At 43.0% G+C, this 23735-nt stretch overlaps 1 protein-coding gene across 4 annotated transcripts in view; it reads right to left on the bottom strand.

Annotated features, from left to right (window-relative positions):
• Nucleotides 1–21943, bottom strand: part of FBXL19 (F-box and leucine rich repeat protein 19) — a 37772-nt gene extending 15829 nt beyond the window's left edge. For 2 of the 4 annotated variants that reach the window (XM_026721103.2, XM_087918236.1), the window contains exons 1-8: nt 20586–21943; nt 20353–20403; nt 12550–12754; nt 11054–11197; nt 10875–10961; nt 9437–9646; nt 5487–5519; nt 3535–3675 (exon numbers count right to left, since the gene is read on the bottom strand). In XM_026721103.2, the coding sequence (XP_026576888.1) occupies nt 3535–3675; nt 5487–5519; nt 9437–9646; nt 10875–10961; nt 11054–11197; nt 12550–12723 (789 nt within the window). In that variant the 5' untranslated portion in view covers nt 12724–12754; nt 20353–20403; nt 20586–21943. Of the gene's footprint in view, nt 1–3534; nt 3676–5486; nt 5520–9436; nt 9647–10874; nt 10962–11053; nt 11198–12549; nt 12755–19175; nt 19501–20352; nt 20404–20585 lie in introns of those variants that run through there. The other 2 variants (XM_087918235.1, XM_026721105.2) reach the window with 2 other exon arrangements.
• Between the last annotated feature and the right edge of the window lie 1792 nt (nt 21944–23735).

The raw sequence follows: 23735 nt of genomic DNA, 5'->3' as shown, positions 1-23735 counted from the left end.
AACAAAAAGCATTCCGTAATTCTGATTGGTCAGATCTGTAAGAACATATGGTAAAAAAGTAAAATAAAGATAACTTTGAAATAAACAAAACTGCCTGCAATTCCCTGGAGCTCAGCTTTTAGAAGCAGTCGGCAACTGTTGAAGCCAACAGCAGATGGGAACAGCATGAAGGCCAAGAACTGGGCTTCTTAAAAGTGGGTTTTTTAATATACGTTATGGCCTGCCTGAAGGGTTTATTATGGTAGAGAAATTATAAATCAAAAGTATGTGAAATCATGCTGTTCTCCTACTGGCTAAAAAATTATTTTGCTGTTTTAGTGGATTTGTTGTATGCTACCTGGAGACACTTTCTGCAAGATCGCCAGCCATATAAATTTGATTAAAAAAATCAAAATAAAGATGCTTCTATCCTTGATGGCCTTCAAAAAGGAGAAGATTTCTTTCCTATCTGTTACATCTATGCCCAGATTGAGATTGTTCAGCGGGATGCTGGGCAGTTCCTGAGTAATACACTTAGAATAGTGCATCCAGTTTTGGTCACCAACGATAAAACAGATGTTGAGACTTTAGAAAGAGTGCAGAGAAGAGCAACAAAGATGATTAGGGGACTGGAGACTAAAACAAAAAGTTGAAGAAAGGTTGCAGGAACTGGGCATGGCTAGTCTAGTGAAGAGAAAGACCAGGGGAGACATGATAGCAGTCTTCCAATATTTGAGGGGCTGCCACAGAGAAGAGGGGGGTCAAGCTATTTTCTAAAGTGCCTGTAGGCCAGACAAGGAAAAATGGATGGAAACTAATCAAGGAGAGATTCAAGCTAGAAATAAGGGGAAAATGTTTGAAAGTTAAAACAATCAACCAATGGAACAAGTTGTCTTCAGAAGTTGTGGGAGCTTCATCACTGGAAGCTTCAAGAAGAGACTGGACTGCCATCTGGCATAAATGGTGTGGGGTCTCCTGCTTGGGCAAGGGAGTTGGTCTAGATCAGGGGTCACCAACCTTTTGGATCTCTGGGACCACCAAACTCATAATTTTAAATCCTGCAGACCAGAGACCCTAGGAAAATTTCAAAAAAAAAAAAGTCGCAGGGAAATTCCCCACCCTGTTTTCCTACCAATTGATCATTCTTTATTTTGGATTGCAGGATACTGTCTCCAGCTCTGTTTTCGGGGGGTGGGGAGAGACTTTTGGCTTCATGCAAGGAAAGCAGCAGAAGCAGCAGAAATCTTTCTTTCTCTCCTCCAAACTCCACCAGAAATGAGACTTTGCTGGCGCAGCCTCTTAGAGCAGGATGCCTTGTAGGGTCTCAAAGACTCATTTCTGGTGGAGTTTGGAGGAGAGAAAGAAAGACTTTTGCTGCTTTCCTTGCGTGCAGCCAAAAGCAGAAGAAGAAAGAAGCAGAAAGAAGCAGCTCGGTGGCCAAGCGAGGTGCATGGGGCACATGGAGCAAGTTCCCCGCTCCGCCCTTTTCCCCTCCCCACTTTGTGATGTTCACAAAGCAACCAATGCAAGTCTTGTGTTCCCACGGACCATGTGGGCGGCGCAGCCTTGTGTTCCCATGCAACCTGGATTAATTGCTTTGGGGGGGTGAGCTTTGGGGGGGGGGGACATTTCTCTGTAGACCACCAAAATTTTCTCGCGGACCACCAGTGGTCCCTGGCCCACTGGTTGGCAACCACTGGTCTAGATGACCTACAAAATCCTTTCCAACTCTGTTATTCTGTTTAGCATTCATTCTTCTTACTTCCAGAATGGCTACAAATGGCTCATCTTACATTATTACATCTACGTCTAGAAGCCCCAAGAAGTGCACAGCATGAAAAACCAACACCCATTGAAAGCTATCTAAGCCACAGATATACACACCTAAACTCCCCATTCTAGTTTCTTGCTCAGAATGCAGTGTGCGACAGCATAGTGGAAGGATATGAATTTTGCATAGCTACCTGCATTCTTAACAAATTAGTTAAACAAACCACAGCTGGATGGGTTCACACAACATATTCAGTCACAAACCAGAAGTGAGCAGCCATTGCCTTCAAATCCACATACCCATGTGGGAAAGACAGACGGTACTGCGATGCCTCAAAAGACCCCGGCCAGTTAAAAAAAAGACAAAATCTCCTTCCCAAATCATGTGAGATGAATAATGTGGATTTGCCCACTTTGTTTTGATTGTGCGCATGCATACACACACACAAAACATTCATGCACATACATAAATACTAAGCACAGCCTTTGGTCACCAAAAGATTGCTTGCCACAACTGTAATTGGCAAAACAGAACAGCTGGGTTCTCTAAGAGGCTAAGTCAAACCCAAGCAACCAAGCTCAACAGAGCTGAGCAGAATCACACCCCTGCAAAGCCAGGGCTGCCTTAATGCATGGGCCTGATGGGCACTTGCCCGTGGGCCTCACGAGCATAGGGGCCCCATACTAATCTGTATATGTTAATCCTTCAGTGCACCGTGTATCATATAAATACAACAGCTGTATGGCTTAGTTGTTGTAGGGACACCTGTATACTTCTTTGCCCGGAGTAATGCTGTTAAGACAGCCCTGTGCAAAAGCAGGCCTGAAAAGGAAATTGCTCCTCCTGCCAGGCCAACCCAAGGCAAGGAAGAATAATAAACAGAAAGCAACTGTGAGCGGAGACCACTAACCCCTCTTTTTTAGGCAGTATTGAAAGCAAACCTTTGGGTGCCAAACGCACACTCTGACACGGTGTGAGACAAGGAATGACCACAGGTGGACTAAGGTCACAAAAACACATGTGCCTGAACACTGAAGGCTGCCCAGCCTGGTAGACAAGTGGTCATTTTGCAAAGGGGAAAAGGGGGCAGTGTGGAAGAATACGAATGGCCCACATCGGCTCTTCCTACTGTTCCCCTGCCACCCATGAGCCAAAACATTTCCTTTCTGTGGACACGCTCAAGCAGCTGAGCTCTATCCGTACTTTTTCAGAAGCCATTCAGGCTAAAACCCACTTTCAAAGTTATGAATCGTTGCAATTAATTGACTAGGGTTTGGTTTTATACATTTTGCCTGGTTAGGTTTGCCCGACTTTCTATGCCAATGTAAAATGAGCTGGATTGTGACTTACAGCAAGGGTTCCCAACCTCTGGGCTGCGGAGCAGCACCGGCCCCAGCGTGCCAAAAACTGGGCCGTGCAAACGAGTGAATCCCTATCCGTACATGCATGCTCAAAACCACGCACCAATGTGAGAACCTATACAACCTCCGAGTAAGGACTATGAAAGGATAGCAAAAGATTTGTAACCAACTGACACACTCTGTGTATATAACTGGAAGATGGTTTTATGTTTTTTTGTTTTTTTTCTGTATGTTTGTTTAAAAAAAATAAAAAATCTTTAGAAAAAAAAACCACGCACCCTCCAATCCGTAGGAAAACCTCTCTTCACAGAACCAGTGCCTGGCACCCAAAATATTGGGAGCCGCTGGCTTAGAGCACTGTAAGGGCACAGTTTGTCCCTGGGGGCCTCATCTGATTCCCTCTCTCTCTCCCTCCCAGCTCACCTCTAAGTCACTGGCTGTGATCTGGCTGAGGTGAATAGACGGGTGGGAGATGGCCCCCTTCACCTCAAAGTCACCACCGCCCATGCGGCTCCAGGTCTGCATGGAATCCAATTTGTTTCCATCAAGTGGTTGCTCAGCACCCTGAGAACACAAAAAAACAAAAATGCTCAAATGGGTTGCGGGAAGGAGAAGGGGAAAAAAAAAAAAAAAGCAGGTGGAAAGATGAGTGAGAGGCACCAGTCAGTTTCTTACACGCAGCTGCCTTAAAAAAAAAAAAAAAAGCACCGCGTTCCATGAGCCACTTAGCAAAGCTTGATGTAGCAGCTGCCAAAAAGGGCTCGGCACTCGCCCTGCAATGGTGCCCAGGATGGAGTCTGGGGACCCCTGATGGCCCCTCAAGGGTTCTGCAGATCGCTTCTGATTTCCAGCGCCCAAATAAAAGGACATCTTTTGATGACTCAGTTCTTGGGAAAAGGGCCAAATTTTTTTTTTTAAAAGAGAAAAAAGATCTGGCAACAAGAAGCCAGCCATTACTTAATAAATAAAAAAAATAAGTAAATAGGATAGGAGGGCCTCATGGATGCCATGAGGATAAATATCACTCTGGCAATGATCTGCTTGGAGGAAAATCATAACATACTGCAGTCTTCTTCAGCTTCCAGGCATGCAGGTAGTCCTCAACTTACGACCACAATTCATCACCCTCTTTTAATAACCCCATAATCCCTTGTGGGGCGGAGTCTGGGCAACTGAATGGAGCTGAGTGTTTACTGGCCGGATGCCTTTCCTGTCACCAATGCGGAGTTTTGTTCAGCAGATATATTCTCAGCATGCCCAGAGAGAGAAATATCTGCCTCTACCTAGGATCAAACTCATAGCCTTCTGATTGTGAGGCCAGAGATTCACTTCTACGCCAGCACACCACCCTAGTTTACAATCACTATTGAGCCCAAAACTTACGTTGCTGATTGAGAAATTTGTTAAGTCAACTTTGCCATATTTTACGACTTCTCTTGCCACGTTTGGTTAAGTGAATCGTTCAGTTCTTAAATTAGTGACACCGTTGCTAAAGTCAACCTGGTTCACGCATTGACTTAGCTTGTCAAAAGGTTGAAACTGGTGATGACCCAATCCCGGGACACTGTGACCATCATAAATGTGAGTCAGTTGTCAAACTTCCGAATTGTAAATCACATGACCATGGGGATGTGAAAAACAGTCGTAAGTCACTTTTTTCAGCGTTGCTGTAATTTTGAATGGTCACTAAGCAAACTGTACTACCTGTACTTATTTCCTGCTTTGATTAGTCCCAGCAAGATCAGGCACTGTACAATATCTAAGTGCAAAGCTGATGAACGTCATCTAAGCACATCCTGTACATGTAGTCCTCAATTTCCAACCAATTGTTTTGTGACCGAACTTACAACAGCACTGAAAAAAAAGGGACTTTTCACACTTATGACTGTTGCAGCATCCCTGTGGTCACATGATCACTCTTCGAATGCTTGGCAACTGACATGCATTTATGCCTGTCGCTGTGTCCCAAGGTTATGTGATCACTTTTTGCCACCTTCTGACGAGCAAAGTCAATGGGGAAGCTAGATTCACTTAACAACCGTGTTGCTAACTTAAGAGCAGTGATTCACTTAACAACTGTGGCAAGAAAGGTTGCAAAATGGAGCAAAACTCACTTAACAACTGTCCAGCTTAGCAATAGAAAATTGTGGTCATATTGTAGAGACAGTTTTCTGAGCCACACTGGTGGACGATAGAGGATCCTCAGATGGATAAATGACCTGTCTGGCTCTTAAATCAGGGAAATTCTTCCTCCATTTCTTTCTTTCTTTCTTTTTAATGGTAGCTCCTCCTTGGCATCTTATCCACGAGCCCTTCTTGCATAATGAAATCCAGTCAGGTGAGAAAATCCTTCTTGCATAATGAAATCCACTCACCTTTTTCAAATGTTTCTCCCGGGTACCTTTCAACTGGAAAGAGAAAGAAAGAAGACAGTGGGAATTCTAGACTAGAGCGTGTTGCTTAAAGTAACTTCTTCCGATATAAAAAATAAGGAGTTTGGTGTTGAGAATATTGGAAAAAACTGGACAGCCCAATTAAGCACTTTTAAAAAGTCCAGAGATCTAGAATGTCTTTCCACTGGCTGGGGAATTCTGGGAGTTTAAAAGTCCACAGATCTTAAAGCTGCCACGTTGGGACAGCTGATTTAGTGCACAGGCAAAAAGAAAAAAAAGGAATATGACTTGCTAATACATCTTTTCTGGAGTTGCCAGATCTTTCCCAGAATGGAAGTGTGCAAAACAATCTGGAAAACCAGAATCCTTGTCTCACCATTTTTGTTGTGACTGTGACCCTCAGCATGCTGCACAAAGCCCAGGATGGCTCTCAAATCCAGAGCATTTAACACACCCTTAATCCAGAGATTCCTACCTTTAAAACTGGAGCGGAAAGAGGTATAGTTTGTACAAGAAATACAAACTGGAATAGTGCATTGTGGCTAGAGGCAGAAAATCACAAGGCAGGACTAAGTGTAGTTAGCATGGTTCCTTCAGAGAATCATAAAGTTTTACTTGATCATCAACTTTGATAGTAGTAGTTCAAAGTAGCTAGTTCTATGGGTATGGATCTATCACCACATAGAGGAACTTCCGTGTTCCCCAACAGCATCATGTGGCTCTCTGAGGTACAACAGGTGAGCTCAGAAAAACTGAGTAATAGCCAGGATGCCCACATGTTACTTATTAAGAGTTATTTGTATGCTGCCTATTCAGTTTGCAATAAAACAATAGGAGTGTTGCTAAAACCAGTTAACAACCAACACCATAACAACATTTGTTGCCCAAGCTAACAGCTCCCCCAACAAAAATGCTATCCCTCAAAAGCTTTTCAGAAAAGCATAGCCTGAACTGCTTTGCTAATGAACAGACTCAGTTGGAACAGGGAAGGGAAAATAATTTAATTGGGATCAAGTAACAGATGTCAAGAACTTTTGGAAGGGGAGTAGGACAGACACCACCGATAACGAAGTGACATCATCAGGAGGCATAGGAGTGTGGGAGACAAAGGGACAAGAACAAAGCTTTGATACTTCAAAGCCTCCTTGCGATGGCCCTGGAGCCTATCTGATCGGTAAAAATGGTGGGGGATTTTTGGACTACATGGGAAAAAAGAGACAGAGTTGAAGGAGAGGTAAACAAGACAAACAAAATTATTTTGCTGTAACAAAGAATGATGCGATTGGAAGAAACCACCACAAAATGCAGTGGAGGTGAAGTGATGGGACATATGTGCTGAAGGTTGAGCCTATCACACACATTCCTTTTTTTTTTTTTTGGTAAATTTTATTTGAGTTTTCACAAAAAAAAAATACAAATAAAACATCTTTTTTGAAAGTAGCATAATCCCTGGTTACATTTCTTCGTACAGACACAAATTCAATTTCATGCTCATTTTTATGTTCTATTCCATATCTTATTACTGTTTTACATTTTCTACATAGCTTCTCCCCTCTTTTAATTTTCTCAATTTTATTTTAATTATCTCAATTCAAATCATTATATTTATATTTTTTGTCTGTCCTGTTTCAATTATCTATTATCTTTTCTCATTAAACAAAGTTTCTCCTGTAGTTACTGATTGGAGTATGACGCCTTTATATCTTTTAAGTTTATCCATTTAACTCTTATTTAGGCTTCAATATATACCCTAAAGTTATAACATTCAACATAACTTCCATTTGGATTCTGCCTGGTAAATTCTTAAAATACACACTATATTCTTAAAAAATGAAAAAAATTATAAATATATGTAATTAAAACACATTCCATTCCAATTCAATTCTATCATTAATATTAATATTCATTAAAATCTTAACTTCTTTAACATTACTTTTCAACTAAATATCATACTTCTATGGGAACAATTATAAGCTTTCCATAATTAATTCCCCCCCTTCACTTATATTTATAAAACATTAACTAATTAAAATGTTCCGGTCCCTTCCAAATTTAATTTTCTCATTTATTTTATTTCACTTATTTTATTCACAAACATTTCACTAAATTACACTATTTTATCCCTCATTTTAATCATACATTGTTTCCAATTTTCTAAAGTTATTTCTATTACTAGTATAACAATACAATCTTATGTACCTTTACAGAATCCCTTTTTCAGTTAAACTTTCACACATTATCTCTAAATAGGTCCTGTTTCTCTATATCTTGTTCCGGTCCTTTGTAACTTCTTTTCCTTTCCTTCTTCCCTCTCTTCTTCTCTCTCCACTTTTTACCCCCTTGTCTCTCTACCTCTATTTCTCTCTTCTGTATTCCCCTCTTCTGTTGCTTTCCAGTATTATACTTATTTTTCGAATTATTTTTCTTTTCTTTGGTTGTTTTTTTAAGTTTTAAATTCTCCATTCTCTTTCCCCCCTTTCCTTTTTCTTCCCCACATAGAATTACTTGTTCATTAAAGATGGCTTCTTCTTTGTCCCAGTCTTCTTGTTTTGCAGACATTTCTTGTTGTTTCTCATAGTTCCAAATCTCCATTTCTAAGAACTGAAAAACGAAGCCAAAAGAACCCTTCCCTTCTTGTGCATCTTCTTTATACTTTTTAAGTTCCATTTTCAATTCATCCAGAAGTGATGCCATTGTATAAATTTTTAAACACCCACCAGATTAATTTTAGTCATTCAAATGCAATAACCAAGAATCCAAAGATCACCAAGTAAGCCAAATACACACAAGCTGTTTCTTTTTGCTCTTTTTTTTCACTTTCTCTCCCTGGGGTTCTACTGTTTAGTTACAAAGTTTCAGTTAAAATGTATCTTTTAGAAGTCTTGTTGAAGTTTTACTTTAGATTCTTTTTAATTCCATGCAGTCTCCTCCCTCTTTCCAGATCCTGCCCTTTTATTCTTTTTTTCTCCCTTCCTGCTTATGAAAAAAAAATTTAGTGTCCAGAAATCTTTATTATCCCTTTGACATTTTGTTTTATTTTCAGCTTAATTGCCTGTTGATGTCAAAGCGGATTTTTCTGATTTCTTATTTAAGTCTCTTAGTTGTCAGTATAGGGAAAGGGAGAGAAGAAAAAAAAACCCAAACCTTTCCCTTTTCCTTTGCTGCTTCCGACTCTTCTTTGGGAGCGATGTCATTTTTTTGTAAATTTAAATTCCAGGGTACCTTAGTTGTTGCTTTTGCAATTCAACCCAGTCAGCCAAAACTTTCACTTCTTATCTTCCTCCTGCACATTCTTTTCCGGTCGAGTTCTTCTTTGAGGTGGCCATTTCTGACCATCGCTGCAACCGCCTTCGGGAAAGGGAGTAATGGCCAGCTGAGGAGGAGAGATGCGGCTCTCCTCAACCCTGCTGGCGGTCTCCCCGCTCTTCACCACCTCTACGGGGTGGCTTAGCCCCGAAACCAGCCGGCTCAGGGCCCTCCAGCAGCGAGCCCAGACCGAAACCACGCATGATCGCGGATTTCTGTCTGTCGCCGAAGGAACTCAAACCGGAAGGCACACATTCCTGGCTGCTTTTACTGTATATCCCTCTTGTAAGTCTGCTGAGATCATCTGGCTAACCAGCATGAGAAATAAAACTCTTTTAGATAGTCTAGGAAGAATCTTCCTGGCAGCTTCCCTGCTCCACTGCCCGTCCTCTCTAAGCCAACATACCCAGGCTGAGGAAATGGCTAGTCTCACACATCAAGAGGACACTGCCCGTCCTCTCTAAGCCAACATACCCAGGCTGAGGAAATGGCTAGTCTTGCACGTCAAGAGGGTTTTAAGCTTGCCCAACCAAAGGGCAGATTGAGTAGGCTAAAGCGTGAGAAGGATCCCAGCCTTGCAGACACATGGGGCCTGACAGTCATAGGCTGAGCCCATGGCCACTTACCTTCTTCTTGGGTCCCGTCTCGGGGGCTGGGAGTTCCTTTTTGCGCTTGTGAGCACCCGCCTGGACCGGACTCTCCTCAGAGGGTGGCGGGGGCAAAGGTGGTGCTGGTGGCAACTTTTTCTTGTTCTGAGCAGGCTCATCAGTCAGCTTCCACCGGACCCCTTCCTCACCATTGTCCGAACGCCGCTTCCCTGTGCCATCCCCTGAATCCTGAGAGGTGGACAGAAGAGAGGCAGAAACGGGCTCAGACGTTGTGCGTAGCTTGTCCTTTTTACACCACCTTTTGCTGAGTAAGCCACAAGAAGGATGCCTTCACCGGCATGCTCAGTCAAAACCAAACAACCATATTATGGCTTAACCTCTGTGGACTGGCACAGTTATGGCAATAAACTGATCCATGCAAACAAACGAAGCCCCATTTGAGGGGTTCAGGCAGCACACAAAATCACACCTCCTCCAGTCTGCAGAAAAACCTCTCTCCACAGAACTGGCCCCTGGTGCCCAAAAGGTTGGGGGACACTGGCTTAACCCAACCTACCCCATCCTCACCAATGCTTTCAAGGACACGAAAACACTGCTTGGAGGCCGGGCTGAGGAAAGCAGACCAGATAGGGATTTTCTAGACAGCACATCAAGTGGAGCCAACCAGATTGTTTGGCCCTAAGCAGAGGGGTCTATCTGAGAGACTGTCCTTACTCTTACTACAGGTAGTCCTTGACTTATGACCGTAATTGAGCCTGGGATCACAGTTGTACACTGTGCCAGTCATTAAGCAGATTGCCACATGACTGACTCCCATTTGACGATATTTTTTTGTTGGGATCGTTAAGCGACTGTGATTGTTAACTGGATTCATTGTCCGCAATGGCGTTTTTTGGACAGTATAACATGAAATAAACACGGGCTTCCAGCAAAATAAATAAATAAATGCCGTAAATCGTGGTCACGTGACTGCAGGATGCTGCAAATGGCCACAGTGGGTAGAGGCAGGAAGTATCCAAAATGCAAGCACAGAACTGTGGAGAGGAAGGGTGGTAACTGTAAGAACTTTTTTCTTGGGGGTGGGGGTGGGTGGAGTTGTCCTTCGTAACTTTGAACAAGTTGTTAAAGCAGCCAGTCATAAGCAGAGGACTACTTGTCTTAGCTACAAAGGATTATCCTTCAATGAGGGGTGGGGTGGGGGGAAACTATAGAAAAAGGATGTCAATCCAAGGTGTGGGGTGTGGATAATTAGGGCCTGAAATAAGAAAAAAAAAAAAACCCACTCCAAGAGACCCAAATGGGTCCTCTTATGTCTCCCCCTCCCACTTTGTCCTGGCTTCACAGCAAATGACCCGGGGGGGGGGGCTTCTACCCCACCCTTTTGATTCTCCCTTCTCTAGGATGTCCCCCCCACCAATACACACACACACACACACACACACACCAAACCACATACTTTCATTGATTTGCCTTCTCTCTTGCACTTGGGGCATTCCCAGCAGTTCGGAATTTCGTTGTTGATGACCCCTTCAGCGATTCCCATCTGCAAAGAGAAAAGACAGGTGCGGGTGAAGGGAGCGGGTTGAGATATTCCTCAGCCAGGATGGCGACTGTGCAGTGGCTCTTCTCTCTCACCTTCAAGCAGCCTGGATGCACAATCTCGTTGCAAATGGTACACTCCATGAGTGACAGGTTGAACTTCTCCTCTTCACCCTCTACTGTGTCCTCTTTCCCGGCCTCCCCACAGACCAGGCACACGGCTGTGTGAGGTAGAACTGGCTGCGAGGAGACAGTGGACGGAAGTCAGACGTAAGAAATGCAAAACAGCAAGAGCGCTTAGACTTATATTCCGCTTCAGTTTCTGGGCCCCACTATGTCAGGGAAGAGAAGTTGTGTATGGGAATGTTCAAGAAACAAATGGCTGCATGCTGAAAACAAATATATGAAATGGGCAACCATTAACTTTCTAGCATTTTTGACATAATATGGATTTTTTTTTAATTTGCTTTGTGCAGGACATCTCTGCCTTTACTTGCAGCTCTCAGCAGAAGTGAAAGATGCAGAAAAAGCTAAGGATACGCAGTCTTAAACCACACCAGTCCCCTGACAAGAACTACATGGAAAAATTATTCATGTCAAGAAATATGTGTCTCTCTTTCTTTTCTATCCCAATTGAGATTTGGGGATATTTAGCTGAGACAGAGCAGATCTGGAGTGCATTTTTCTGTTGAGGATGAAGAACCGGGGCCCTTTAAGACGAGAAGGTCTCCACAACTCACCATGGCCAACCCGCCAACTAACCATGGGACAACTCGCCATGGCCAGCTTGCCGTGGGGCAAGAGTTACACTAATATTGAAGAAATAGAGGAATAGAATCATTGAAGAAACGATGCCAAAGGAAGGGCAGAATGAAATGCAAATGAAAAAAATTAAAATTATTTCTAAAATTATTTTAAATAATTAAATTGAATTGTTGAATTGTCCCACAGAGCGCTGTCCTGTGGCAAGTTGGCCATGTTGAATTACCCCACAGTGAGCTGGTCGTGGTGGGTTGACCGTGGTAAATTGGCCATGACCAATTGGCCATGGCGAATTGTCCCATTCCAAAGACGAGACGCCCCTCCTATTAAGTCGGCTGATCTGAAGAGCTGTGGTGGTGCAGTGGTTATAATGCAGTATTGCAGGCTGACCCTGCCCTCAGTTAGGAGTTTGATTCTCACTGGCTCAAGGCTGATTCAGCTTTCCATCCTTCTGAGGTCGGTAAAATAAGGACCCAGACTGTTGGGGGCAATAGGCTGTCTCTGTAAACCACGTAGAAAGGGGAAGTGGTGTATAAGTCTAAATCAGTGGTAGTCAACCTGGTCCCTACCGCCCACTAATGGGCATTCAAGCTTTCATGGTGGGCGGTAGGGTTTTTGTCCCCTACTTTATAAATCACCATTACTGTGGAAACAGTGGGTGGTTAGAGAAAACATTTACTACTAACAGAGATACAAAAGTGGGCGGTAGGTACAAAAAGGTTGACTACCCCTGGTCTAAATGCTATTGCTATGCAGGGAACATTGCATGCAAATAGAAATCCACGCCACGGATCACCATCGGCGTTGGCTGCCCCACCTCTCTCACTTACCGCTGTGCACTGCCTCTGCAGGCAGGACTGCTTCATGCGTCCAGGACCCCCAAATTTCTTCATGTCCTTACAGAAATGGCACTCCCCACACTCTGATCTCAGGCACGCTTTACACTTCCGGCACCGCGTCCGCCGCCGGCGAGCTCCAGCCCCTGCCCCTTTGCTGGACGACATTGGCTATGTCCCGCTTCAGCTACTCTCTGGGCTGCAAAAGGAGGAAAGGCAAAAGAGGCCAACCAGGCAGGTAAATATGGCGCTCCAGATCAGCAAGATGAGACCAACAATGAAGATTGGGGTGGGTGGGTGGAAAGAGGGATATGCAGCACAAAGGAATTGAGATTCTCATATAAAGGTAGTCCTTGACTTACAACAGTTCATTTAGTAACCGTTCAAAGTTACGATGGCACTGAAAAAAGTGACTTCACACTTATGACCATGGCAGCCTCTCCTTGGTCATATGATTAAAACTGCGATACTTGGCAACTGATTCATATTTATGACGGTTGCACTGTCCTAGGTACACCTGATCAATGGGGAAGCCAGACCCACTTAATAATCATGTGAGTAACTTAACAACTGCAGTATTTCTCTTAACAACTGCGGCAAGAATCCAAACTCTGTCAAGGATCTTGGAGTTCTCATCTCAAATGACCCAAGTGCTAGAGCCCACTGTAACTACATAGCCAAAAAGGCGTTAAGAGTTGTTAACCTAATCCTACGTAGCTTTTTCTCTGGTAATATCACACTACTAACTAGAGCATACAAAACATTTGCTAGACCAATACGCGAATACAGCTCATCAGTCTGGAACCCACATTATGTATCTGATATTAACACAGTTGAGAAAGTCCAGAAATATTTCACAAGAAGAGTTCTCCACTCCTCTACTCGTTGTAGAATACCTTATGCCACCAGACTCGAAATTCTAGACCTAGAAAACCGAGAACTACGCCGCCTTCAGTCCGATCTTAGTATATAAAATCACACATTGCAATGTCCTGCCTGTCAATGAATACTTCAGCTTCAACCATAACAACACTAGAGCAAACAATAGATACAAACTCAAGGTTAACTGCACCAAACTTGGTTGCAGGAAATATGACTTCAGCAACAGAGTGGTCAACGTCTGGAATACTCTACCTGACTCTGTGGTTTCTTCCCCAAACCCCAAAAACTTTAACTTTAGACCTTCTACTATTGACCTCACCCCTTTCCTAAGAGGTCTGTAGGGGGCGTGCATAAGCGCACCAACGTGCCTACCGTCCCTTTCCTATTGTTTCTTTTATTTTTCTTATATGTATCCATATGTATCATAACTATGTTTTTACTTATACTTATTATTTTGTAAGCAATTGACAAAAATAAATAAATAAAATAAAATAAAATAAAGAAAGGTTATAAAATGGGGCAAAATTCACCTAACAAATGTTTTGCTTAGCAATAGAAATTTTGGGCTCAATTTTAAGTGAAGGACTACTTGTATACGCATTAGGGAGAAAAAGAAAACACATTGCAAGGAGAAAAATGTCCTGCATGCAAAGGCACACATGGTCCATCAACAACACTGGGCAGGAGTGTGGGGGGAATCAAAATTAAACACAGCAAACTGAATTTGAGCTAAAAATATTGCATCACTTTTGGATTTAAAAGGATGGTTTAAAATCAGCAGTATAGGTAGAACTCAACTTACAACCATGATTGAGCCCAAAATTTATGTTGCTAAGTGAGAATTTGATAAACAAGTTATGCCTTCCATTATGACAGTTTTTTGGCCACAGTTGTTAAGTGAATCACTGCAGTAGACAAGTTAGTAACCTGGTTGTTAAGTGAATCCGGCTTCCCCACTGACGTTACTTGTCAGGTCGTAAAAGCGATCACATGACCCCAGGACACTGCAATGGTTGTAAGTATGAACCAATTGCCAAGCATCTGAATTTTGATCATGTGACCATGGGGATACTGCAAAGGTTATAACTACGAAAAACGGTTGTTAAGTCACTTTTTCAGTGCTGTTGTAATTTTGTACAGTCACGAAATGAACTGTTGTAAGTCGAGGACTAGCTGAATATTCCCACAGAAAATAGGTGAGATGATATTAACTAGCACACTAATCCAGGAAAATCAATTCTATTAAAAAAGAGAGTCAAATCTAGGGGGATAGAGAACAGGATGACTAGCACGGCCGTTAGTTCTAGCACGACCATTCAACAGAACTTTCAAGGGTCATTCTCAAATTTTCAGTTGATCACAGATCATGAATTGTCCACTGTATCTGTGAACAGTGAAGGTTATGCCAAGAGCTCAAAGGCAGGAGCTCCTGAAAAGCTAAGTGGAATTTCTTTGGTACCTCAACCATGGATAAGTTAGGACAATGTTCCTCAACCTTGGCAGCTTGAAAATATCTGGCTGGGGAAATCTGGGAAGCTGGAACTCTACATGTCGACCGACTGCCAATTTTGAAAAACACTGATTTAGGAGATAGTTAGGTGAAAACTCCTGCCTCTTTAAAGAACTCTGGAACTGCCTAAGAGTTGTTTAAAAGGACACAAATTTAATCCAGTGTTTTTCAACCTTGGCAATTTAAAGAGTTTGGAGGTCAGCTCCAAGAATTCCCCAGTCTGAAGGCTATACATCTTAAACCTGCCAAGTTTGAAAAACACCAGATTAATTTAAGAGCAGAACAGGTTACTCCTTATACTGGTACATACAACAATACTTATTCAGCTCTGTAAGAAGGAGAAAATTATTCAAACTCAGTGGAAGAAACTCTCAACATGCACAGAGAAACACTTTTCCACTCAAGAATAACATCAACATTTTTGCGTGTGGCTAGTTTTTTAACCGTGCTCCTCAAAACTTTATTTGGGTCTCAGGGACAAACCATTTTGCTAGAGCAGGAAAAAAAGAGTGATTTGTTTATAGCTCCCTAATTTCCAAGATATTTTCTCTACTAGAGTACAGCTACAATCAGAGGCAAATCTTAACCACATCATGATGGTTACAAATACAGCAAAAGTAAAAATAGATTTTTGACAGGTATTTAAAGGTCTGTTCTCCAAAGATGAACCTATCATGGCAACTCTATTGTCAGGTGAGGTGAATAAAATCCAACCATGTTTTTCCAGATACGCAGGTAACCCTCGACTTATAACTGCAGTTGAGCCCAAAATTTCTGACTGCAGTTGAGCCCAACATTTCTGTTGCTAAGCAAGATAGTTGTTAAAGTGAATTTTGCCCCATTTTATAACCTTTCTTGCCACAGTTATTAAGTTGATCCCAGCAGTTAAATTATGAATGCGGTTGTTAAGTTGAATCTGGCTCTCCCCTTGACTTTGCTTGTCAGAAGGTCACAAAAAGTAAGCACATGATCCCAGGACATTGCAACCTTCACAAATATGAGCCAGTCTTAAGGACATACGATGCACACAACCATTCGTATTTGGTTCTGACGGCCCCTTAGGTATAGCATCCTTGGCACCACTGGAGGCAAAATATTTTGTGCACTGTATTACATAACAATCAATATAATATATAGCCATTGTGATTAGCGGCAGCTGACCACAAACTAGGTCTTGCCACCTTCATTAAGGGGATTATGCAAATAATGTACAGGTAGTCCTCGATTTACGATCACAATTGAGCCCAATATTTACATTGTTAAGTGAGACATTTCATAAGTGAAGTTTGCCCCACACTGAATAACTTTTCTTGCCACATTTCTTAAGTGAATCACTGCAGTTCAGTTAAATTGCTAACACCGTTGTTAAGTGAACCTGGCTTCCCCTTTGACTTTGCTTGTCAGAAGGTTACCAAAGATCACATGATATCCGGGGACACTGCAACCCTCATAAATATAGGTCAAGCATCTGAATTTTGATCAGATTTTTGATCAGATTTCACAGTTATAACTGATACGGTCATAACTGTATCAGATTTCACAGTCATAACAGATTTCGCGGTCATAACAGCAAAAAATGGTCATAGGTCACTTTTTGCATGCCCATTGCAACTTCGAACAGTCACTAAATGAACTGTTGTTAAGTCGAGAACTACCTGCAGATGATAAGATGAAAAATAAAGGCCTTTTAAAAAATAGAGGTACTCACAGTATAAGGGAGAAAACAATTACCACGCAGTTATAAAAAATGGCAGCACATCATTGTGAAATTACAGGACAGAAGTCCCACACCTCCAGCTTGTGGAAGACTGATATAAACAGCTTTCTGAGAGAGATCCTGAAATAGCTAGAGAGTTGGATCTGGTTTCACATTTATGGCTGCCAGCGACTTAGGACATAGGTGCAGTCACACCAGCACTTGTAGCCATGTACATAAAGCAGTTAATGCCATAATTTCTCATCTTGTTAGGGAGTTCAAAGAGATAAACCAATATGGATTACAGGCAATGCATATTAATGCTGTAAGTTTTAAAAGAAATTGGACTTAATTAAGACTCTTTGAGGGAGACTGGCAGCTCAGATATGTGGTGATAGATAGATAGATAGATAGATAGATAGATAGATAGATAGATAGATAGATAGATAGATAGATAGATAGATATAGAATGCAATGGATCTATTATGTTAAATCAAATGATAGAGCTCTTTTACTTTTCTGTCTTTTCCTCTCACTATAACAAAAATCACCATGGTAGATAGATATTCTCAGACACACTGTTTTTATGAAAAGCCAAAAAGAAAACAGGCCAATTTTCCCCAAGATACAACAAACTAGAAGGAAGTAAAAGAGGAGACAAGAATTTACAAATTAAATAAAAAGAGCTGCCTTCTGTATTGTTTTAGAATGATTTAGAGACATACAGATCCTGTTTTGATGTGATTATCCAAAATAGGACTCTTTCAGAAAAAAAGCCATTGAACAGCAATTATTTCAATCTTATGAGAGCCAATATAAAGGAAAAAAAAAAGGATAAATTTGTTGTGTGAATTGAGAAGAGTAAGTGATGCCCCCAAAATCCCTAGAGCCTTAAAAAAAAAAGTTTTTCAGGGATATAAACCTGCCAAATTAGAGGCTTAATAGTGAAACACAAATCAAAATCAAACCCAAAGCTGAGATTTATTCTAGCTCACTCAGCAAGGTTAAATGTGTGGACTTCCACTCCCAGAATTCCCTAGTTAGTGTACTGGGAATTGAAGTCCACATATCTTAACATATCTGAGATTGAAAAACATTGGTCCAGATTGATTCCAAAGACATAAGAGCTTGAGTTCTACCTTCAGAAGAAGAAAGTGTAAGTGAAAAGGTGAAAGTGGAATATGAAGAAAGTGTCAGGAAATTGAGATAGAGTGGACTGGCAAGGATAACAATGGAAAGAAAAAAAGTGGAAATTTTGCATATCAATCCTTAGTTAGACCCCCCTGTAGACCTGTCAACCAGAAAATCTGTCAATTATGAAATCTGAAGGCAAGACATCTAGAAGGCAAAAGCGTTCTCTCTGTGTGTGTTTTTTTAAATGGCAGCATAACAGAAAAGCAATACACAGTATTTCTCAGGCCTTTTTCTGTTGTTCAGAAAGATAAGAGAAGGGTGGAATAATGGAAAAACAGAAATTCAGAAGGAAGCGGGCAAAACAACTTTCTTATTATCAACTGCAAATACTACAAAAGGCATGCTTACATATAAAAACTTCCAGTGATCTTAACCATGCAAAAAAAAAGACATAATAATTCAGAAGGGTCTCTACCACTATAACTTAGGCCCACCAATCATCAAATTAATGACTCCTATTATGATTTTTTTAATTTTATTTTTCACACAAATAACCAATAACATTTAGTTCCTATCATTGCCAACCAATGCTATGAGGGGGATAGGAGAATACAGAATGCCACAGGTCAGGACAAAATTATTTCAGACTTTATTAAAGAGGGAAAAAAACATTTGCCAGCACCAAGCTGGTTTTTTGGTTTCTATTTTAAAAAGAAATCATGCAATGTGGCCCTTAAAAATTATTTTTTTATTTAGCATATGGCATGGCCTTTAAAAATATTTGACTATGAGAGGACAGGGGAGAAGGGACACAGCAGAAAAATTAACTATATTGGGGATTCATCTCATCTGAGGGTCAAAAATGAAACAAACCAATTCCAGACTGAAAGGGAAAACAGTGAACTGCTAAAATAAAAAGAAAATATTGTGAAGAGGAGACGATTTTATAAGCTGCACAGGGTCTGTTGCATGTTCAATTTATCAGTATCCCAACAGAACTGGGAAAACCTATTAATTTCTTATAAGGAAGAAGGGGAGAGAATCAAGACTCAGCAATATCTACAACGAATAGTTTTCTATTTCTAAAAAAATGAAAACAAAAAAATCTAAGTGTGTGTTATTCTGAGGATTAACCCAGGAGAGAGCCAGAGACAGTTAGGTAGAAGGCGGCACGTAAAAGAGAATCAATGAGGATGAGTGACTCCCTCCTCTCTTCTGCTTGAGCAGCCTGTACTGATCCTACCTAACATAGATACACACATTCTGTTGATGGAACATTTTGTCTCCTGCCATTATTTCACCCCACCCCTACCTCTTTCTTCCAAGCATTTAAAAGCAGGCAAAGCACTGAAAGGGAAAACAAATAAATGCATGTATAAAGGAACTTGGCTCCGATACCTCATCACGCCCAGCCTGGCTTCAGAGCTGACGGGCCCGATCTTGGCAAGGGTTCCCACACACCTCAACCTGGCCTTCCATGATGCCAGTTGCTGGGTTCCCCCTCAATTCTCTCCGCCAGCTGCAATCTGCTTGACACATCTTTTCTGCTTTCCCTTCCTTTGAAAAGCCTTTAAGTCAAGCGGTTTGGTGGCGGCAATTCACCTCCACTCAATCCTTCTGGATTACGCCGCTTCTTGATGGACATAACCGGAGCCATCCTCTATAGAGGGGCCCCTGAAATCGGTGTGAAACGGCACCTCCCCTCTCTTCCCTTCCTTTCCTCCCCCCCCCCCTCCCCGGTTAAAACATGAGAAATACACAGAGGCAAGAGCGTTTTACGGCTGGTAATTCCTTCCCCTGGAAATCACAGAAGAGAAACTTTGGTTCCACGTTTGCCCCTGTGTACCCCAAAGCCACACTGCTCGTCCCCTTTCCTTGCTGTCTCTCAGCTTGAGTCTACCTAGGGGTGACCAGATCCTTTGAAAAAACACCTGATCAAAATGATACAACCAAATCTTGGGTTTCTTTATTTTTCCTTTCACGGAAGAACAACAAAAATCTGAACACTCCAGCCCAAGGTGACAGAACAGAAGCTGGAAAGGAAAGAATATCCAAGAAAACAAAACAACAAAGGAGATCAAAATGAATAAGAAAAGGAGGAAAACACAATAGTAGATCAGGAATGGGGTAGGGGCAAGAGGAAGGAGAGGCAACCGAAGCTATAGATTCCACCCTCAGCAAAATATATTTGTGCAACCAGCCTGATAGCTTAACATTCCTCCCTGGTTTCTGCATCTGAGTTGTTGTGATGCTTTCACATGCTATGTGCGTCCCCCACAATCTACCCGTGTACAAATCTTTATTTTGGGAAGTGGGTTTGCAAAGCATGGGCAGTCCTGCTCAAAACACTGAGCTCCACAGGGTTGGGAGGAGAAGGGCGAATTAATTTGGAATGGGGAGATTAAAGTGGGAGGAGGGGAAAGGAGAAAGAATGTGCCCCCTAAAAAAAAAAAAAGAGACGGGTTTTATTCCTTGAAAAAAGAAAAAAACATTCCCTGGCAAAGCCAAAAGGGAGGGGAGGGAGGGAGGGAGCGGGGGAGAGGGGTAAGTAGGTAGAGGAAGGATACAGACTTACCTTTGGGAAGCGCATCTAGGCACCAAAGACTCTTCCCCGTCCATCAGCAGCCTCCAAAACAGAAAAGATGCAGCACATCTTAGAATTGTTACACATATCTACACGCACAACCCAGGCAGACACTGGCAAAAAGGTGTCCGAGGATGGGAGGAGAATGGAGGCGGGGAGCCCCCTCCTTCTCCTAAAACCTAAGAAAAGGCTTGGAAGTAAGGTAGGGGAGATGGGTTACTCACCTGCTGTGTGGCCATGGGGTGGATGGCGGTTCTAATGCTGGATTTGTTGTCATGGTGGGAAGTGAGGGAGGGGAGGGAGAAGAGAGAGAGGAGATCCAGCCAGTTGCTGAAGGATCTGTGTGTGCGTGCAGCTCCGAGTCAAACCCCCCCAACAAAAATGAGGAGTGGGGAGGAAAAAGGGGAAGAGGGGCGGGCCAATCTCCCCAAAAAGGCTATTAAAAATTCATAGCAGCAGTTGCCCCCCCCCACCCACACCCGCGCGCGCACACACACACACACACACACACCCCTCTCCCCTTCTCCAGTTCTATCCTCCACTATTTCCTGCTTTGCCCTTGGGAGAAAACAAGGGAATGATATGTGAGAAGAGTTCTCCCACCCACCCACCCTCTCCCCACCGTGCAGTAATCAGAGAGGAAGGTCTCACGCTGTGCCACACACACACACACACCTACTGGGAGGGGACACCTCCTGCACCCCTAATTTGGGATAGAGCTTTGGCATTCCCTAGGCGGGTGCATCCTCCTGTCCCCCCCAAAGCCCTCTTGGCTTCCTCTTGACTCCTCCTCCTCTTCTGCCCACCACTGAGATTTTCCTCAGTTGCCTGAACACCCACCCTCCCCTTTTCAAATGCAGGCAAGACCACTCCCCTCGCTCTTGCTGGAGGTGGAAGAAGAGGAGGAGGAGGAGGAGGGGGCTTTGCCCTTTCTGGCTTCTTCCTCCAACTACATCTCTCTTCACTTTGCAGCAGGAAGGGGAGGGGTGGTCTGAAGCTGCGCCCCTCCCCAATGATCAGCTCACAGCCCGTCTTCCCTTTCAATTTAAGGGCTCATCTAGGGCATGGCTGGTCCTTCTCCTCCGCAGAAAGAGATCCGTCCCCCACAACCCTGCACCGCGGTCTGCCCCCCCACCCGTCCAAAGCAATGCCAAGGGGTTTTTTCGGGGGAGGGGTCTGTTCACCTTGCGAGACCCTGCGGGATTGGACGGGATGGGGACTCTCTCTGCCCCTCCCCGTCCCTGCTAAGAGAGAGACCCTGGTGTCCCCCCCGGTTGCTTCTTCCCCAAGGGGCTCTGCGCTGCCCTGCTGTCCCTCCCCACATAAGGGAGGGTTTTAAACCCACCCACCCCCGTCCAGGTTGGCAAATCGGGGAGAGGGCTTCAGACCCCGCCACAACTCCTCCAAGAGGAGAGAGCGGGGCTCCACGGTCCTGGCGGGGCCCCCTTCTCCCGTCTCTCTCATTCTCTCCCCTTCCTCCCTCTTCTCCTTTCGCATTTACTCACTCACTCGCGCATATTGACACACACATCTCACATACATCTTCGCGTACACACACACATACACACAAAACCATCATGGCGGCCCCAGGAAGCCCAAAAGGGAACACTCGCCGCGAGAGGGCGGATGGGAAAGGTAGTTTTTTCGACCCGGCCTGACACATCCGGCTCTATGAGCGCTGGGGAGAAAAAGGAACTACAGTTAATATGGCAGGCAAAGATTCCGCGCAAAGCAGTATGGGGAATGTAGTTTCATTTTCCGGCTTGGCGCTTTGGGTGCCTTAGTTGCTAGAGCCAAGAGAGGTATTTTGGACTACAGCGGCGATGGCAGGCGGCCGCTGGACCCGCACTGCTTCACGGGAAGGGTAGTTTTGCTTAGCCATCGTATCGTATTGCGTCTTGCTTTCGAAGCGAAATATTTGGATTCCATGTAAGATGACCACTAAGCATTATGGGAATGTATGTTCCTTCATATCTTTATACCATTGGCTCTTAAAACCTCAAGGAGAGCACTTGGACTACAATTAATATGGTGGGCCAAGGGGGGAGAAATTCAGTCGAATAGAATTGTGGGAAATGGTTTTAGCGTTTTTCAAGACTGGCTGGATTCTCACTTTCAATTGAAATTAATAATTAACTGTTATTTGTGTTAATTAACAATTTACACCCTACACCAATCCACATGTGTAGAACCACCCCTTTCTGTTTTGGTCTTAAGTATGTCTGAGCATGTGCAGGCCTTTTTTTTTTTTTTACGAATGGGAAGATGTTTGCATTTTTTCTTAAATAGGGAAGAACTTGCAAGTAAAAATGGACGGGTAACCAAAGTGAATTTAGAAAAATAAAAGTCTAAGGAAAAATAATGGTTTTTAATACCATTATAGCATTCCATGTTCTACAATAGAAAGCACACTTCCATTCCAAATTTATAATGGCTATTTTAATTTGGACTAAGTAATTAATCAATTTAAAATCATTGAATTATGTTCCAATGGCTTTAAACAAGATACAATAAAATTCATGAGCAATATTTCAAATGCTAAGATAAACATTTCTACACTGCTCAAAAAAATAAAGGGAACACAAAAATAAGACATCCTAGATCTTAATGAATGAAATATTCTTATTAAATACTTTGTTCATTACATAGTTGAATGTGCTGACAACAAAATCACACAAAAATTATCAGTGGAAATCAAATTTAGCAACCCATGGAGGTCTGGATTTGGAGTTACACTCAAAATTAAAGTGGAAAAAATCACTACAGGCTGATCCAACTTTGATGTAATGTCCTTAAAACAAGTAAAAATGAGGCTCAGTAGTGTGTGTGGCCTCCACGTGCCTGTATGACCTCCTTACAAAGCCTGGGCATTTTCCTGATGAGGTGGCAAATGGTCTCCTGAGGGATCTCCTCCCACACCTGGACTAAAGCATCCCCCAACTCCTGGACAGCCTGTGGTGCAACCTGGCGTTGGTGGATGGAGTGAGACATGATGTCCCAGATGTGCTCAATTGGATTCAGGTCTGGGGAACGGGAGGGCCAGTCCATAGCATCAATGCCTTCGTCTTGCAGGAACTTCTGACACACTCCAGCCACATGAGGTCTAGCATTGTTTTGCATTAGGAGCAACCCAGGGCCAATCGCACCAGCATATGGTTTCACAAGGGTCTGAGGATCTCATCTCGGTACCTAATGGCAGGCAGGCTACCTCTGGCGAGCATATGGAGGGCTGTGCAGCCCCCTAAAGAAATGCCACCCCACACCATTACTGACCCACTGACAAACCGGTCATGCTGGAGGATGTTGCAGGCAGCAGAACGTTCTCCACGGCATCACCAGACCCTGTTACGTCTTTCACGTGTGCTCAATGTGAA

This window comes from Pseudonaja textilis, chromosome Z, assembly GCF_049901715.1.
Source record: "Pseudonaja textilis isolate UNSWEBS1 chromosome Z, rPseTex1.2, whole genome shotgun sequence".
Taxonomy (NCBI): Eukaryota; Metazoa; Chordata; class Lepidosauria; order Squamata; family Elapidae; genus Pseudonaja; species Pseudonaja textilis.
The sequence above is the reverse complement of the archived record's forward strand: the minus strand, read 5'-3'. Positions and strand labels throughout refer to the sequence as shown.